The sequence below is a fragment of the Cyprinodon tularosa genome, unplaced genomic scaffold (assembly GCF_016077235.1).
Source record: "Cyprinodon tularosa strain WSP-4 unplaced genomic scaffold, ASM1607723v1 ctg745, whole genome shotgun sequence".
NCBI classification, from domain to species: Eukaryota; Metazoa; Chordata; class Actinopteri; order Cyprinodontiformes; family Cyprinodontidae; genus Cyprinodon; species Cyprinodon tularosa.
The window spans coordinates 208884-226121 of NW_024039502.1; the positions used below are offsets into that span (position 1 = coordinate 208884).

Sequence of the window (17238 nt, forward strand, 5' to 3'; positions counted from 1 at the left end):
TGACGCTATGATGCATGCGTGTAAAAAAAAAATGCGGTTAGAGCTTAAAGATGGAAACGCGAAAACAGCGTTTCAAAATCTTCCCACTCTGAAGGCTGAATAAAAAAAAAGATTGTTTACAGACCTTCGGAACGCCGGCTTCGTATGGATGAGAGGCTGGTTTGGTGAAAAATTTGTGCGTTTAGGCCAGGGTTTGGCTTCGTGTGGACGGGGCCTAAGAAGTCCATTTCTGCTCTTTTTGTTTGATGCCTGTTTCACACCTGAATGTACTCACCTGTTGAAACTGAAGCATGACACATACCTATGGAATGCCTTTACTATGTAAAAATTTACCAATATGAATAAGCTATTTTTTCACATGCTTTTTCCACTCAACATGGACGGAAACAATAATAATATTAAAAACACCCCTCTGAGGACCTGAAAGTTTGTTGCTGTTTTCAGTGAATAAAAAACAGGAAACAATGTTTATTTAATCCATCTGTCTGTCATGTAATGTACCCATGGGATGATTCACCAGTTTAAACATTGAATCAGTTTATAGTTAGAAATGCAAACACAAGTTTACTCTCCTTATTTGCAATGACGGGTAAACCGGGTGAGGCCATGTATGTGCACATAGAATACACACAGAGTTCCACATCTTCATATCTCAGACATGGTTGAAGTTGTGAAGGTTACACCCATCTTAGGAACAGCAGAGTAACACCCAAAAAAGTACACATACAATTTGTATATAGATGGCTTCATCTAAAACGGAGATAATTACAGTCACTGCTTAGTTTATGGAGTGGAAGGACGTCTATGTTAAAGATCCAATGTCTGTGCTTGAGTTTCCCTCCATGTCATGATGAGGTTCCTCTGAAGTTCACTTTGGAAAATGGCTTCCCACTGGCTTTACTTCTGCTGAGGAATAAAACATGACAGCTATCAGTGAGATCAAATCATCCAGGCTTTAGTGTTCTACATTTGTAACACTGAGATACCTCTGTCTCTGTGCTTCCAGCCTCTGAATCAGGATCCTGTTGAACCACAGAACAGGAACTATTTAATACTATGTAAACAAACTCACTGCAGTAGAGTCTACTGCTAAGATGAACATGATCTACTCTAATGTCCGGGCTTCGCGTTGCACTGACTTTGGGCTTGTCTTTAATTTGCTTCAAGGCTGTAATAGGTTTGAGTCTAAACGGACGGACTTGCTGTCCTGCTGGAAACATAAAAATGTCCCACCTGTTTTAGGTCATGTTGTAAGGTGGCCAAGGATTTAAGGCTTCAGCAGGAAATCTGCAGGTACATGTAGGAATCACACAGTGGCTTGCAAAAGAATTGATAACCCTTGACCTTTTCCACACTTTGTCACGTTCCCTTTATGTGGTATACAACTGTAAACTCCAAAGAGAATATATAAGCTTTTTTTTTCTTTCTCTGAGTGCAACCAATCACCTTCAGTAGTCACCTCATGATTGCTAATGACAGCATAGACTCGTGATCTCAAATGCAGCTGCTCTGTGATGGCCTCAAAGTTTGTTTAGGAAAATATTGGGGAGCAAGCAGCATCATGAAGTCCAAAGAACAAACCAAATGTGACGGATAAACTTACAGGCCAGACAAGAAAAGTACTAGTCAAAGATGCAGCCAAGCAGCTCATGGAGGCTCACGAACTGCAGAGACCAACGGTTGAGTTTAGGTTTAGTCCCATCTGCAGTTTGCCAGAATCCATGTTGGTAATGCAGAATACATATGGAAGAGGTTGGTCAAATTAGACCCCAGTTTAACTTTTTGGCCAAAGTGCAAAACTAACAATGCACATCACAGCACACCATCCTCACTGTCAGTTATGGTGGTGGCAGCATCATCAGCACCATCTAAAAAGGCTGGAGAATGGGACAGAGGTTTACATTCCATTAGGACTCACTCACTGACTCACTCATTTAAAAAAAAGAAACGTGTGACGTTAGAATGGGCCAATCAATGTCCAGACCTGAACCCAGTTAAGAAAATTGGTGTTGAAAACATTCTCCATCTAATCTGACCATGCTGGAGGTGTTTAGCAAAGAATGGGGATAAATCTCTGTCACTAAATGGGCAAAGCTGATAGAGATGGACCCTTAAAGACATTAAGCTGTAACTGCAGCAAAAGGTGGTTTGACAAAGTTTTTACCCAGGTGGCTGAATACCTTGGCACAATGGTTAATGGTTAATTTTCTTTCTACTTTAAAGTCGTATACCACTGTTGCATACATTTTCAACAAAATAAATTTCTGTTTGTAGTAGTAATGTGACAAAATGTGGAAAAATTCAAGGGGTATGAATATGTTTGCGACGCAATAAACAGGAAACGGAAAGAACCAAGGAAACAACAATATAAACCGAGGACCTGATGACATGGATCCAGAGGAACAGAACTTAAATACCAGTGAGAAGAAAAGAAAACTGCATGGAAGACAAATGGGTGTAGTTAACGACAGAAAAACATGTAACGTCTGAATCATAACATTATCCCATCCCTAAGGGTGGATATGGGCTCCAAGCAGAGTCCAGACAAAAGCCTGTCAACCAAGTCAATCAGGGGGATATTCCTTAAAGGGCAAACCTAAGGGCTGGAGACCATGAAGGAACTTTGGAGATGCCTGGAGACAACCAGCTAGCTCTGGTGACTTTAGTGGAAATTGTTAAGGACACTCAAATTCAACAAGTGCTGTCTGAATAGTCAGTAAGGAAGATGCAGGAAGAAGAACCTGGAGAGAAAGTTCAGATGCTGCCAGGAGGGAGGAGGAGGTTCTAGTGCAGGGTATTGGGTTGTGAAGCTGGCATTGTTGCAGGATCCCTCCCTGAAAACCTATAAGGAACCAAAGAGCAGGTTTGGGAGGAAGTGGCAAAAGGCTTGTCCACCCTTCAAGGAAACAGTCCAGGGCATCAAGCACCAAACCTGTTTATACCAGAGTCTTCTCAGCTTTAGAAGAACATCATGATGAAGGGGAGCACCTCCTGTAGAAGGGCCCATAATGGCTGCCGCTGCTTATCCACTTCACACTAAGTCGCTACCACTTGGTGATAGAAGTACTCTAACAGTGATTACCTCTGCTGCTGTTGCTTGATTCTTCTGGAGGTCATTGTCCTGGTGTCATGTTATGAGGCTGAGAAGGACTGAAAGCTGCAGCAGGACATCGACAAGAACACATTGAAGGACATGTATTTTAATGAAAGGGATAAACTGACTGGACACAAAGGGAACCAGGGAAACAGAAATGTATACAGAGGACTTGACAACAAAAGCAAACAAGAAATGAACTTGAATACAATTGAGAGGAAGGGAAACTACACAGAACACAGGAGGGTGTGATTAACAAACAGCAAGAAGATGCAAATCATGACAGTTTTTGTTGAATGTGGTGTGGCCTCAGAGTGGGGGAGGGATCAGAATGAGCTGAGGGTCTTGAATGTGAGAGCTGCAGATTAGAGTTGAACCCCGAACCGCCCCCCCCCAAGCACTAACCCTTAGCTATCAATTTTCACTCCCAATAAAGTCTCACTCTCAGCTGTGGAAGGCGCCTTGATTGAAGGTGGGTTCAGGGGTGCAGGGTGGTGATGGGGGGTAAAAATTAAAATTGGACTGCTTCCCTCCAACAGAAAAGGAAAGCAGTCATATCTATGGCAGTGTGGGTGGTTGTAGCTGTGGGGCATTAAACAAGTGCCTACACAGATACTGACTATTTAAGAGCTGAATGGTCCACTTGCCCTAGCTACTATGTGGTTTTGGACACCCCTTAATGTGGCGGACCTTCAGCAGGGATGCACAAACAAAGGGTAAGTGCTTAGGTTTAGTGTTTGAGGGCGGTATTGGGCCTACAAAAGGCTCTTGGAAGGACAGAGGGCACTCTCATGATAAGAAGAGCTTTCAGTGCGGGAGGTGGAAAAATCACGATCTGCCTGATAACTGGCTTTACTTTTCTGCACACAGGTGGCTGCGTCCTAGTCCACAATAATCTGTTTTATCTCAATCTGATGATTGTGCACTGGATTTCTGAACATGCATAGTAGAATGACCACAGTAGAATATTTGTTCCCCACTTGGTGCCAAATCATCCCTGATCTCTCTATTCATGCAATCCACAGTACCCCAAAAGTTGCACTGAGGAAGCTGCCAAGTTTGTGATGGATCCTTAGAAAATATCCTCCTGAACTGGAAGATCTTGTGGATCAGATCTATCTTTAGATTAAGGTATGTATTTAAAATTTAGAAGAAAAAAAACATTTATATATAGAATTAGGATGTAGAAAAATATTTAGCAAATATAGATATATTTAGATATAGAATTGATATCTATATTTGTTTGCTATTTAATGTCAAAGAAAAAGTCCTAAACCTGATTAAAGAGCAAAAATAGATATGATGTCGACATATGACCCTGTTTTTATGACTGCGTGTTTTACTGGATAATTTATTATTGTTCTTTTAGAATGTGCATTAACTTTTTCAGTAGCTTATAAGAAGGCCAGTGCAACAGGAAAAATGAATCTGCAAAGCCGGGTTAGGGGAGGTGACGCAAGCAGAGCCCATGAGAAAAGCCGCAGCATACCTGCGGAATGAAAAAGGCCAATCTTTTTGCAGACAGTGAGCCCTGACTGGTTTAACCCTGTCATCAACCTTCCTTCAAGCACTTTTATTGACAGCCCCAATGAGCAGCTGCTGTGATGATGCTGAACAGGCAGCACAGTTTGACACAGGTCAAGGTTTCTGAAATTTTTCTTCCTCACTAATTTTCCATATTCTAGCATATTTCCTCCAATAGCAAAAGAAACGAGTTGTGTTAATCACATCACCTAGTCATAATGTTATGCTTGATCAGAGTACATTTAATCAAAACCCAAAAGGTTTTCAGAAAAAGATTTAACCTGAAGAACTCATTTCCAGTGATAGTCTCACTGCTTTCATGGTGTGTTTAAGTAAAACTAAAAGAAAACAGAACTTACCTGTGTGTGAGTGTCTGTATATTTGAATTTCATGTTCTTGTAAAACTTTCTTTTTGGTAGCAAATAGAGCAGCACCAAGTCGCAGACCACAGTCGCCTACAGATAAAAAAAAATATTTTGTGTGTTTGACTCTTATTGTTGATGTATTAATTTAGGAATGATGGGCAGAAACATACCACTCCAAAAATCCCCACGCCTGAGCCTATTGCTGTGAGTGTTGGAATTATATCAAATTTTCTTGCCTTTAAAAAAAAGCCTCCAGTTAAAAAAGCTAACTTTTCTCCTAGTTTCAATTCAAAATTCACAGAAAACAAGTAAAAATTGCACTCACCAGTGATTGCACTATGATATCAAACCTGATGCCAAACAGTTTGAGGAGGGTCCTCTTGGCTTCATTATTCTCCATATAATGCTTGGCATATCTGTAAACAATCACAGGGATCTTCACTCCTTCTACTGTAACTCAAACCTTGGATAATTATCATCCTTTTACTCAATAAGCAGGCTTCAGTAGAGCATATTGGAGCATTCTGTGTTGGTGCGAACTATCAAAGCACCATATTAAAATTTAGCAGGGGCGCCCTATGGGGGGGTGGGGGGCGGGTGAGTTAGGCAGGGCCTTCGTCTGAGGTGGGGCCCAAAAGAAGAAAATTTTTATCCTGCTATATTATAGTATATAATATCATATTACATTAGATTACATTATATTATACCATCAAAAGACATCTATAAATCTCATGAGCAGCCTGAAGCAGCCACACCAAAAATACATGTTTTGTCATTACACGTACACATGAGGGCGAGCATAAAAATGGGCATAAAAACAATCTGTCCTTTAAAGTCATAGGGAAATCATATTTATATTTCGAATCTGTTAGTTCAATCTCTAACGTTATGCTCTCTCTGCTTTTCCTCAGAGTAGCTTTGCCTCGTCTTTTCCTGTTTGGCTGTAACTCCATCCTGGAGAGAAATATCTGCTGTGCTGCTTCCATCAACAGCTTTGTTTGTAGATGTTGGAGTTTGGCCTGTTTTCCAGTGTAGTCCTGTTTCTCTGACCGTGACTGGCTGGATGTGCTCTCTTCCTCCTCTAACATGGGAGCTGGATCAGAGCTCGTCTGCCTGGCTGTGTGTTTCCTGGACGGGGCCGCCTTTTACATCTGCTTTTTGTATCTCTGCTTCTGTCTCCTTGAACCCCAGTCGGCCTCGGCAGATGGCCGCTCACATTGAGCCTGGTTCTGCTGGAGGTTTCTTCCTGTTAAAAGGGTGTTTTTCCTCTCCACTGTTGCTACAAGCATGCTTAATGTGAGGGATTGGCTTTGAGTCAATTAGTCGATGGAATCAAATGGTTTTCCTTAGATAGAAAACTTTGTATCAATTTGACTGTATGATCTGATTGAACTGTAAAGTGTCTTAAGTTGATATGTATTGTAAATTGGCGCAATAGAAATAAACTGAATTGAATTGAAATAATTCAGGCTTAAACATGCATATAAATGTACTCTTTATCAGACGATAATGTCCACAAATTTTGAAAATCCTGTCTTAAAATCTTTTTTTTTTTTCGTTATCTTATGCAGGCCAGTTAGTCATACGTCAGCTCGTACACCTAAATTCGGCCAGTCATATATCAACAGTCATCTGTCAATCAATTTTTTTCTCGGTCATAACATCTTGAATCATATGTCATAGCTAATATACGCAACCGTTAAAATAAGAAATGAGAATCACTTCCTTTCCCATTGAGTCCAGTGTTCACGGGGATGGGCGTCAGTATCTTCAGCAGGCGTAGAGCTAACAGAACTGGCAGCGCTGCGAGGCAAGGACACAAACATGTACGGTTGTAAGCCTTCTTTGCCAAACCAAGCTTCTGCCACCCTGGCGTCCTCTTCCACAACATCTTCGTCCCAACTTCCTCCTCTAAATAAAAAATGTATGACGGAGGAGACTCATCCACAACCTCCAACACAAAACTCTCCTCCTCTTGCATGTGTTACTGTCCATAGCGTTCCTTGACAGAATTGTTTCTAAGTCACCAATTTAGTGCTACTTGGTCCTAATGGAATTTCCCATTGGGAACCTACTAGCACTTAGTTGCTAACTGGTTAGCAAGATGTTTCGGAGACACCGGCCACGATCAAACTCTTGCTTGCGAACCTTCTGCCACAACAATCCCGCCTCCTTAATAAGCGACCAATCACATTCAATTTATTCCCTCATGTAAAGTCAGGTTTGGGGGGGCAATATCAATGTCTTTCAGTGTCTTTCAGTCCAGGAAACACACAGCCAATTCCTAGCGGCGTTCCTGGTATCTGTGATTGAGACGAGGAAACATCCTGAAGTTTAAACTGCTGGAACTCAGCACAATGCCTTCAATCCAGCCAATAAAGTGGACAGTAAAGGGAGCAGTTGCTGCTGGAAAATGGGGTTTGATAAATAAATTAATCCTTGCTCTCTCCACAATAAGATTAAAATTTTAATTTATATATTTCTATATGCACATATATATGGAGATAAATAAAAACTTAAGAGGAGTTATTTGATGCTGCTTTAACTGGTTTTAGTGTGGTTATCTTTCCTACTGTAAATATAATTCTATGATAAATGTCATATCCTCTCTATAAAAAATAACTTCTCTCTTGCTTAGATGATTCTTTACATCACAGGAATTGGTGCTGTGAGGATTTTACTACCTGAAGTTGTAGCCAAGCGATGCATTCGTGCTGTCTTTGTTTCCATAGAGACCGTGAAAGTTGTATTGAGGTTTGCAGTGTTTTACATCAACATCGAAGTTACATGTCCAGTCAATCACAATACCAATAGCTCCTCCCTGTCAAACAAACACAGAACGTGATGGTTCCCATGGAAACAAGAGCAAAAAACACATAAACTGCTGTGATTACAGAGAGCAACATTTAAAGCAAAGATCATCTACATGAAAATTACCTCCTGGGCTAAATCTTCAAAACTGAAGCCAGAGTGTTTAACTATGTCTCCCAGTTTGAATATAGGACAGAGTGGATCATTCTCCGGATGGTGAAGACATTTCTTGAGGTATGCCCCATCAATGCCCTCCACCAAATTACTCCTGTAAACAAATGATTATTAGAAAATCCATCTATACTTGGTTTTATGAGTTCCTCTTGGTACCAGAACTCAGACCAAACTGAAAAATATTTCATAACAACTGTTGTTTTTTTGAGAACAAAACAGGAAAGTTTTCTTCTACAGTTTTAACACATGCCTCTTCATTTTATATTGATTACTGTTTAACATGTTAGTAAGATCCTCTTGTTTTTATTTGGTTTAACAGAAAGGAGCTCTATCACCTTGTGACGTCAAATAGAGGGAAAGTTACAGAGTTTTTGATGAAAAGTGTGTAGTTTTCTGCAGATGTCAGAAGAGGAGGCCTGGAATAGAGAACAAGAAAAATATTCAAATACAGTCTTTGTATATTTGCCAAATAATAATAGAATATGCAAATTCAATCATCATCACTAAAAACATCAAGGTCAAAGCAGAATTAAAACTTGATGACATTATTTCAGCATGTTTTGAATATAGGCCTCCTTACAGTAGCAGCCATTAAAAGTCGCTCTTCCCAGTCAAACGCCAGCTGAATGGCAGCCCACTCCCCTGTGACTCCCAGACAAAAATCCCCTCCAACTTCCAGCCACTGGCCGCCTCCTGGGCATGCATATTTTTTACTCTGACTCCACCCTTTCACTGAATTACAGGGTCTGACCAGGAGACAACGCTTCTCTTTAGATCTAAATGTCCACAAATTACGACAGAAAGAATATTTAAATATTGATGTTTAAAAAGCAATTGTAGCGGACCAGGCAAGGGCCCATCACGGAAACTGGGTAAATTTTGAAAGGCTACTACTGTGAATTTATTTCAGTTCGACTGAGAGTGGGAATTGCTTCAACACAAAGATTTAAAAATTTCATGCAAGCTAAGATCTTATTTAACCCAAGGCTGAGAAGATAGACATCTGTTTGATAACTAAGTATGTTATTTCTACTACCAGCTCATATACAGTTTGCCGTTTGGTCGACTATAGAGGACACATCAGCACCGTTAAGGTTTGGGATTTTGTCTCACTTCCAGTTTTGTCATATTTAACAATTCAAACTATTTTCTCTTTTTTTATTAGATTTTAATATGTAATAGCCTCAGACACTGGATATTTTATCTTGTATTTATTTTATTGTTGTGATAGTTTAACACACAAGGCAGCCAATACTGCTGTTGAAAAGTAGAGGGAAAGTGTTTTACAATTTTCTGTTTTTTTGTTTTAAGGAAAAAGTGTGTATGTGTATCGACCATCAGTTGTGGATCTGGACTTTTCTACAGAAACATGCTCTGATCTAAACTACTCCAATGTAGATTTGCTCTACAGTTAAAAGTAAAGCTACCAACCCAGTTTCGTTTTTTTTTTTTTTTTAGCTTTTCTTACAGTATCGAATTGTATCTTACGGTGGATTTAGGGGTGCAAACGCAGCATAAATGCATGATTTAACAGCAAATGTAAAAGGTCCAGACCCTATATACAGGCATAGACGAGGATGCTTAAACTAAATGATTAAAAAGATTCAAAGGAAAACATTTGGTGTGCCCTACTAATATTATTATTTTTGTGTGTTTGTTAGCATAATTTCTGTGCTCATTTGTTGAATTTAAAGGGACATAGAAATCCATTTAATGTGTGAATACTGAAAAATTTGTAGCCTTTCCCTTCGCTGATTTCTATTTTCTAGCAGCTTTTCCAAACTTGGAGTTGTTTTTTTTACTTGCAGCCTTTTTTCTTTGCATGTGTTTATTATTGTTGCAAGTCAATCAATTTTTTTAAAAGGCATTTATATGATAAATCATTTTAACTAACCGTTTCTCTGTCCCTGCTAAAAATAAGCATATCCATAGCATAATGTAGCCACAGCCATGTTTGACAGATAAGCTTATACAGGGGTGATATGGTGGTAAGTCTAATCTGACGAGAGCCCATTTTCTCACATATTTGCTGGGTCTCTTAATTATTTTGGCAAACTTCAATGTTTATCTGGCTTCTTGTGACAGTAGCTTTTATTCTTGCTCATCTACCACAGGGCAGATTTGTAAACTGAAACACTGAAGGCTGGTGAGTCCAAAGAACAACTGGAATCAATTTTCCACTTACAGTAGTGATCTTACTTAAGGCCATTTCGAGCAAAGTAAGCTAAATATAAATGTACACCCAAATTTATTCTGAGATTTTATTTCACTTTAATGGTCTACTTTGTGTTGGTTTATCACATAACCTCCCAGTGGAACACACTGAGGTTAAAGGTTGTGATGTAAGACAATGCAAACTATATGGTGATAGTGATATAAATGGTTGGAAAGCCTTATGCCAAAACATCCAATTAATTCACTAGTCCCTGCATCATGTTGGACGATGAAACAGAACCTCTTTTATTTGAGAGGAGCTGTAGCAACAGTCTGGTAATAAATACTCTCATTCTGTTTGCTCCAATAAAGAGGTCAGAGCTGATTTCTTTATTTCTCTTAGAAATGTGCGTTTGTGTCACCACAAAACCTAACCCCTTCCACACAAAAAAAAACTAAAAACCAAAAAAACTTACTATTGTATGTGGCATAGAAATTTCAATTGACACCAAAGCTTCTGACAGAAGCTCCTATGACCATGTACTTCACTAAAAAACGACTGTTAATGTTAGTGCTCCCACATGATGAGATTTTATTCATTTGCTAAATATTGAATTTGGAATATGTAGTTTTATCCTAATGCTGCCCAGGCACACAGTTGACCCCTACTTTGATGCTTTCAAAGTACAATGAAGGCATCCTGCCTGACCAAACAGCGCAGATTGTAGGATATATCTTGTGGATAGTTTTAAAGAATAAAAAATGGACCACTAAAGACCACATCTTTGAATGTCAACAATCTTTGATTGTTTAGTGTAAAATAGCAAGGCCTTATTGTTTTCTTATGAGATGTGTGTGTTGCTGTGTGTTGGATAAAAAATCCTCTGTCCTTAGGAGGCCTGGGTACAGCGCAGACCGTGGGAGACAACCTGGGAACATTCCCATAATTCTGCTGCACCACTGCAGAACTCACTCAGCTACAGGCTAATGCCTCCTAGGCATCAGCCCAAGGAAGCACCTCTATAGATCCTTCCCTCCAGCTGCTGTTAGACTCTGTGATCTGCTCCCAACACAATGCAAAGATTAAAACAATATTTTTTTAGATATAATATTTTTACCCTAACATGAAAATGAAATCATATGTTCTGCTATTGCAATGAGAATGATTGCCGAGACATAATTATATACATAATATAACGTAAAACCCTTTGTTGTTGCACAATGGGGAAATTCACTCTGCATTTTGACCCATCCCCTTGGGGAGCAGTGGGCTGCCATTGTGTGGCACCTGGGGAGCAGTGTGGAGCTAAGGGTTTTGCTCAGGAACCCAGAGTGGAGGCTGTTGGGATCAAACCTGGTCCACTGCCCTACATATATATATTTAGATATATATATATATTTACATTTAGATTTATATATATTTACCCACCAGATCATACGTCAAATTGAGTTTTATATCTAATGAAAACCAGTTGATTGCATCGACTCTTGGTATGCTTGTAGCGACAGTATTTTATATATAACTATATATATAACTATATATATATACAGGACTGTCTCAGAAAATTAGAATATTGTGATAAAGTTCTTTATTTTCTGTAATGCAATTAAAAATCATGAAATGTCATACATTCTGGATTCATTACAAATCAACTGAAATATCGCAAGCCTTTTATTGTTTTAATATCACTGATTATGGCGTACAGCTGAAGAAACCCAAATATCCTATCTCAAAATATTAGAATATCGTGAAAAAGTATACTAGTAGGCTATTCAACTTGAATCGTCTAATTAACTCGAAACACCTGCAAGGGTTTCCTGAGCCTTGAAAAACACTCAGCTTGGTTCAGTAAACTAAATCACAAGTATGGGGAAGACTGCTGATCTGACTGCTGTCCGGAAGACCATCATTGACACCCTCCATCAGGAGGGTAAGACACAAAAAGAAATTTCTCAAAAAGCAGGCTGTTCACAGAGTGCAGTTTCAAAGCACATTCACAAAAAGTGTGTTGGAAGGGGAAATGTGGCAGGAAATGCTGCACAACCATGAGAGGTGACCGCAGCCTTAACAGCATTGTGAAGAGGAGCCGCTTCCAGAATGTGGGGGAGCTTCAAAGACAGTGGACTGAAGCTGGAGTCCAGGTATCAAAAGCCACTGTTCACAGACGTGTCTGGGAAATGGGCTATAATAGCCGTATTCCCATGGTCAAGCCACTTCTGAACTCAAGACAATGGAAGAAGCGTCTGACTTGGGCTATGGAAAAGAAGCACTGGACAGTTGCAGAGTGGTCCAAAGTCCTCTTTTCAGACGAAAGCAAGTTTTGTATGTCATTTGGTAGTCAAGGCGCCAGAGTCTGGAGAAAGGCTGGAGAGGCACAAAATCCAAGTTGCTTGAAATCCAGTGTGAAGTTCCCACAGTCAGCGATGGTTTGGGGAGCCATGTCAGCTGCTGGTGTTGGTCCACTGTGTTTCATCAAGTCCAGAGTAAATGCAGCTGAGATTTTAGAGTACTACATGCTTCCATCTGCTGAAAAGCTCTATGGAGAGGATTTCATTTTCCAGCATGGTCTGGCACCTGCCCACAGGGCCAAAACCACCAGTAACTGGTGTACTGACCATGGCATTACTGTCCTTGATTGGCCTGCCAATTCCCTTGACCTGAACCCCATAGAGAATTTGTGGGGTACTGTGAAGAAGAAGCTGAAAGACACCAGACCCAACAATGCAAATGAGCTAAAGGCCGCTATTGAAGCATCCTGGGCATCCATAACACCTCAGCAATGCCACAGGCTGATTGCCTCCATGCCACGCCGCATTGATGCAGTAATCTGTGCAAAAGGATTCCCAACCAAGTACTAAGTGCATTAATGGACATTTTCAAATGTTTGATTTTGTTTTGCTGTTATAATGTTTTTTTTTTACTTGGTCTGAGGAAATATTCTAATATTTTGAGATAGGATTTTTGAGTTTTCTTCAGCTGTACGCCATAATCAGCTATATTAAAACAATAAAAGGCTTGCGATATTTCAGTTGATTTGTAATGAATCCAGAATGTATGACATTTAATGGTTTTTAATTGCATTACAGAAAATAAAGAACTTTATCACAATATTCTAATTTTCTGAGACAGTCCTGTATATATATATATATATATATATATATATATATATATATATATATATATATATATATATATATATATATATATATATATATATATATATATATATATATATATATATATATTTCAAATGCAAATCATCTTAATGGTCAAAACAAGGAAAAATGCTATTATTTTTTTAAGAACAAATAACTTATGTTTCTTTTAAAGTAGTGCAAACTCAATACTGTTTACAAACAGGTTTTTGATCTGATCAAAGATTCATTGGCACTGCTCTAATACTAACATGTTATACAGTAGAGAATCAGAACGAAGACTTCCTGTTTAAATATTTTAACCTCGTAAAGGTTGTCTCTTTTATTAGTCATATTTTTGCAGCTTTTCCTTTTATTCTGTTAATCTTTTGCTGTTTTTTTTCTATTTTCTCCACCTTTCTTACATTAATATGGAGTTTCTTGATAAAAGTTATAAAGTATTCCCTTTTCCATATCATTTTTCCTCCTTCTGCATCCTGTACATTTTTGTGTAATTGTTTTTTGCCACCCCTATACCAATAATTCCCCGCTGTGACAATGAAAGCATTTCTTATCTCAATCTTCCCACTTATTTAATACTTGTACACCACAATCCGATAACCGGCTGAGGCAGAAGGCAATAGTTGGACAAATTCCACCTGTGCTGCTCTAATTAATCACTGAGCCACTTTCTACTTTAAATATCCTTTAGACAAAGATAAACTGACTTTTACTTAAATATAATTTGACTTTATATCCATATGGATATTGAATTATACAATCATAGCAAGATAGGAAACAGGAAAACTCCCTCAAAGGGATCGGTGATACTTCTTTTTATATGAGATATTTAGGACAGCAATGCCAAAGATATTCGTTAATATTCTGTATAAATCAGCACGGCTACTGTGAGCTCCTTTCAGAGTGGGGTTGGAAAGACTGCAAACAGATCCACAATGTTAAACCAGAACCTTTATGACCATAGACACAGAGGCTGTAGTAATGGAGGCAGTTTCCATGTATACCGGACAGCAGAGGGAGATCTAGAGCTACGATGAAAGCCACATTTCTGCAGAGTTAAACCTCATCTTGTATCTTCACAAGAAGCCTAGAAAAACTCTGTGACTTTTATGTTTTTAGGAAATGCTGGTTTGTGTCCTTTTTTATTTTTAATTCAAATTCACATCATGCTAACAATAAATTGTTTGTGTCTTTTCAGCAGTAGTTTAATGAAAGTAAATTATTAAGCTATTTGATGTGTATTAATGGATGCGTTAAGTTTGGTAAGTGTTTTATTTCCACTAATAACTACAAGATGTGAATAATTTGTCAAATTTACTGTTTAAGTCTGGCATCTTTGGTGACAGATTTCATAATCTGGAGGTTTTTTAAACAGTCCCCATTTAGGAAACGGCGTGTCTAACTTTTATGACAAAGCGTTGGGCATACTGGAACTATTATAAAAATAAAGTCCTAATATTACGTGAATAAAGTTGTAAAAATAGAACAATAACGCCTTAATATTATTAGAATTAAGTTTAATTTTATTCAAGAACATTCATAATATGATTAGACAAAAAAGTTGTTTTAATAAGACAAAAAAATCTTCAATATGGAGTCATAAATTTAACCACAGCCTGAGCCTTTTAACTCAGGGGGGGGGGGAACTGTAGTTTATTACAGAGTTTACATTCAAACATGCTACCTCTTTCATTTCATAGTATTGTATTATTCTTGTGATATCACAGCTTCATTGTGGTGATATTATGAATTTATTCTTCTAATATTACGGCTTCAATCTGGTAACATTACAACTTTGCTCTTGTGATGTCACCACACTGCAGAAATTGAGACATTGTCTTGAAATATTGTATTTTCCCTGAATTTGATGTGACAGGTAAGAATCTGCCAATGGAATAAAAAGATTTTTAAAATAAGAAAAAAAAAAACAATTCTGTTATCTTATTTGAAGTGCATAACATCTAATTATCTTATTTTAGGGTAAAAAAAAATCTTTACATGAGCAGATCACCTTTCTAAGCTTCTATAATTAACAGAAACTGCACAAATTTAAGATCCACAATGTTACACAGGAACCTTTTTCTGACTCACTTAGAGAAACCTGGAAGCACTGTGTGGATCATGTTCTTTGATTTCTCCAGCTCTTTCAACACCATCCAGCCAGGACTCCTAAAGGAGAAGCTGGAGCTGTCAGGAGTGGACCAGCACATATCCCAGTGGATTCTGGACTACCTCACTGGTTCCCCACAGTATGTGAGATCACAGGGATGTGTCTCAGATAGGTTGTTCTACACTAAGGGGGTCCGACAGCGAACAGTGCTGGCACCGTTCCTCTTCACCCTCTTCACTGCAGACTTCTCCATCAACTCCCCGCTGACACCTCCAGAAGTTCTCTGACGATTCTGCCTGGGTCACCTCATTACAGGTGGGGACGACTCTGAGTACAGACAGTGGACCCAGAACTTCGAGGTCTGGTGCCAGCAGAACCACCTCCTGATTACTGCAGGGAAAACCAAGGAGCTGGTGGTGGACTTTCACCTGAACAATGAATTGGACTAGAATTCCAAAACTGAGGCTCTGTATAAGAAAGGTCAGATTAGTATCTTCCTGCTGAGGAGACCGAGGTCTTTTCGAGTGCAGGGGGCGCTCCTAAAGACCTCTATGTCTCTGTAGTGGCATCAGCCATCTTTTATGGAGCTGTCTGTTGGAGCAGTGGCTTATCTATAGCTGAGAGAAAGCGGCTGGAAAAGCTGATCAGGAAGGTCAGCTCTGTGATTGGATGCCCTTTGGCCTCAGTGCAGGAGGTGGGAAACAAAAGGATCCTAACTAAATGAACATATCTGTTGGATAATGTCTCCCACACCATGCATAAAGCTGGTGCTGAACTGGAGAGCTCCTTCAGTGACAGACTGCTGCACCCTAAATGCACCAGGGAGCGTTATCAAAGATCTTTCCTCCCAGCAGCTGGAAGACTCTATAACCACCACTGTTCCCAACAAGCTCAATAAGTTGTTATATTCATGTTGATTTTGCACAGTTTCTATCTTAGTTAAATAACATGCTGCTGTCATTTTGCACATCTGTGATGTTGCTGCTATTTTCAAATATCCATTACTGTAAAAATGTCCAGAGCATTATATTGGTAATTTATTCTCCAGGTGCACAGTTTTATATATTGTTAAAATACTTTATGGTACAGTATTTTATTGTTCATTTTTTAACTTTTCACTATTATGTTATTCTTATACATTTTTCTGTGTGACCATTTCTTTCTATAACCTTTTTCCCGCTGTAAACACCGGAATACCAGAAGAGAATAAAGGGATTTTCTATTCTATTCTACTTATTTACTTAAAGATATGCTCATTAGCTTTTTATTCTGGTAATATTATAACTCTTATATTTTATTCTCCTATAGTTTTTTTTTTTGAATTAATTTTTTAATTTACAATTTTACTTGTTATTTAATTACTTTAATTTTGTAAAACTAGTTTTATGACTTTATTATTATAATATTATGACTGTATTTCATAATTTTGAAAATTATATAGCTTTCACTGTGGTCATAATACTCTATCCTATTGTTTAGTTTTTTTAATGACATAGTTAAAACAAATAAGCTTAGTGGATATTTAGGTTTCAAAAAACAGATGAGAAATATTCCTGATCAAAGAAAAGCCCTTCAAGGCCATTAAATGTGCTTGATTGTAGATTTTGGGATCTCCTTTAAAGCACATCTTGCTGTGCAGGATTTTGAAATAAAAACACGAATGCATTAAAAGCCTTCAGTGTTTTCTAAGTTTTTTTTTTCTGCTTGGACCCCAACAGGCAGAAGATTTTCAGGCATATACTTACTTTGGTATGATGGTGTCATTCTCAACAGGGCACCACGCTAACACCTCACAGGTTTTTGTTGTGTTCACACAGACTCCAGTCATATGTCCTTAAAAGGAAACAGGC

At 38.6% G+C, this 17238-nt stretch overlaps 1 protein-coding gene across 9 annotated transcripts in view; it reads right to left on the minus strand.

Moving 5' to 3' along the window:
* Positions 1-467: 467 nt before the first annotated feature.
* The window catches only part of p2rx1 (purinergic receptor P2X, ligand-gated ion channel, 1), a 36809-nt gene continuing 20038 nt past the window's right edge, over positions 468-17238 (minus strand). For 2 of the 9 annotated variants that reach the window (XM_038269964.1, XM_038269962.1), the window contains exons 5-13: positions 17134-17221; positions 8304-8384; positions 7921-8062; positions 7668-7804; positions 5309-5399; positions 5154-5219; positions 4978-5073; positions 987-1022; positions 468-906 (exon numbers count right to left, since the gene is read on the minus strand). In XM_038269964.1, coding sequence (XP_038125892.1) covers positions 898-906; positions 987-1022; positions 4978-5073; positions 5154-5219; positions 5309-5399; positions 7668-7804; positions 7921-8062; positions 8304-8384; positions 17134-17221 — 746 coding nt within the window. In that variant the 3' untranslated portion in view covers positions 468-897. Of the gene's footprint in view, positions 907-986; positions 1023-1233; positions 1288-3082; positions 3158-4977; positions 5074-5153; positions 5220-5308; positions 5400-7667; positions 7805-7920; positions 8063-8303; positions 8385-17133; positions 17222-17238 lie in introns of all 9 variants that reach the window. The other 7 variants (XR_005279348.1, XR_005279347.1, XR_005279350.1 and 4 more) reach the window with 7 other exon arrangements.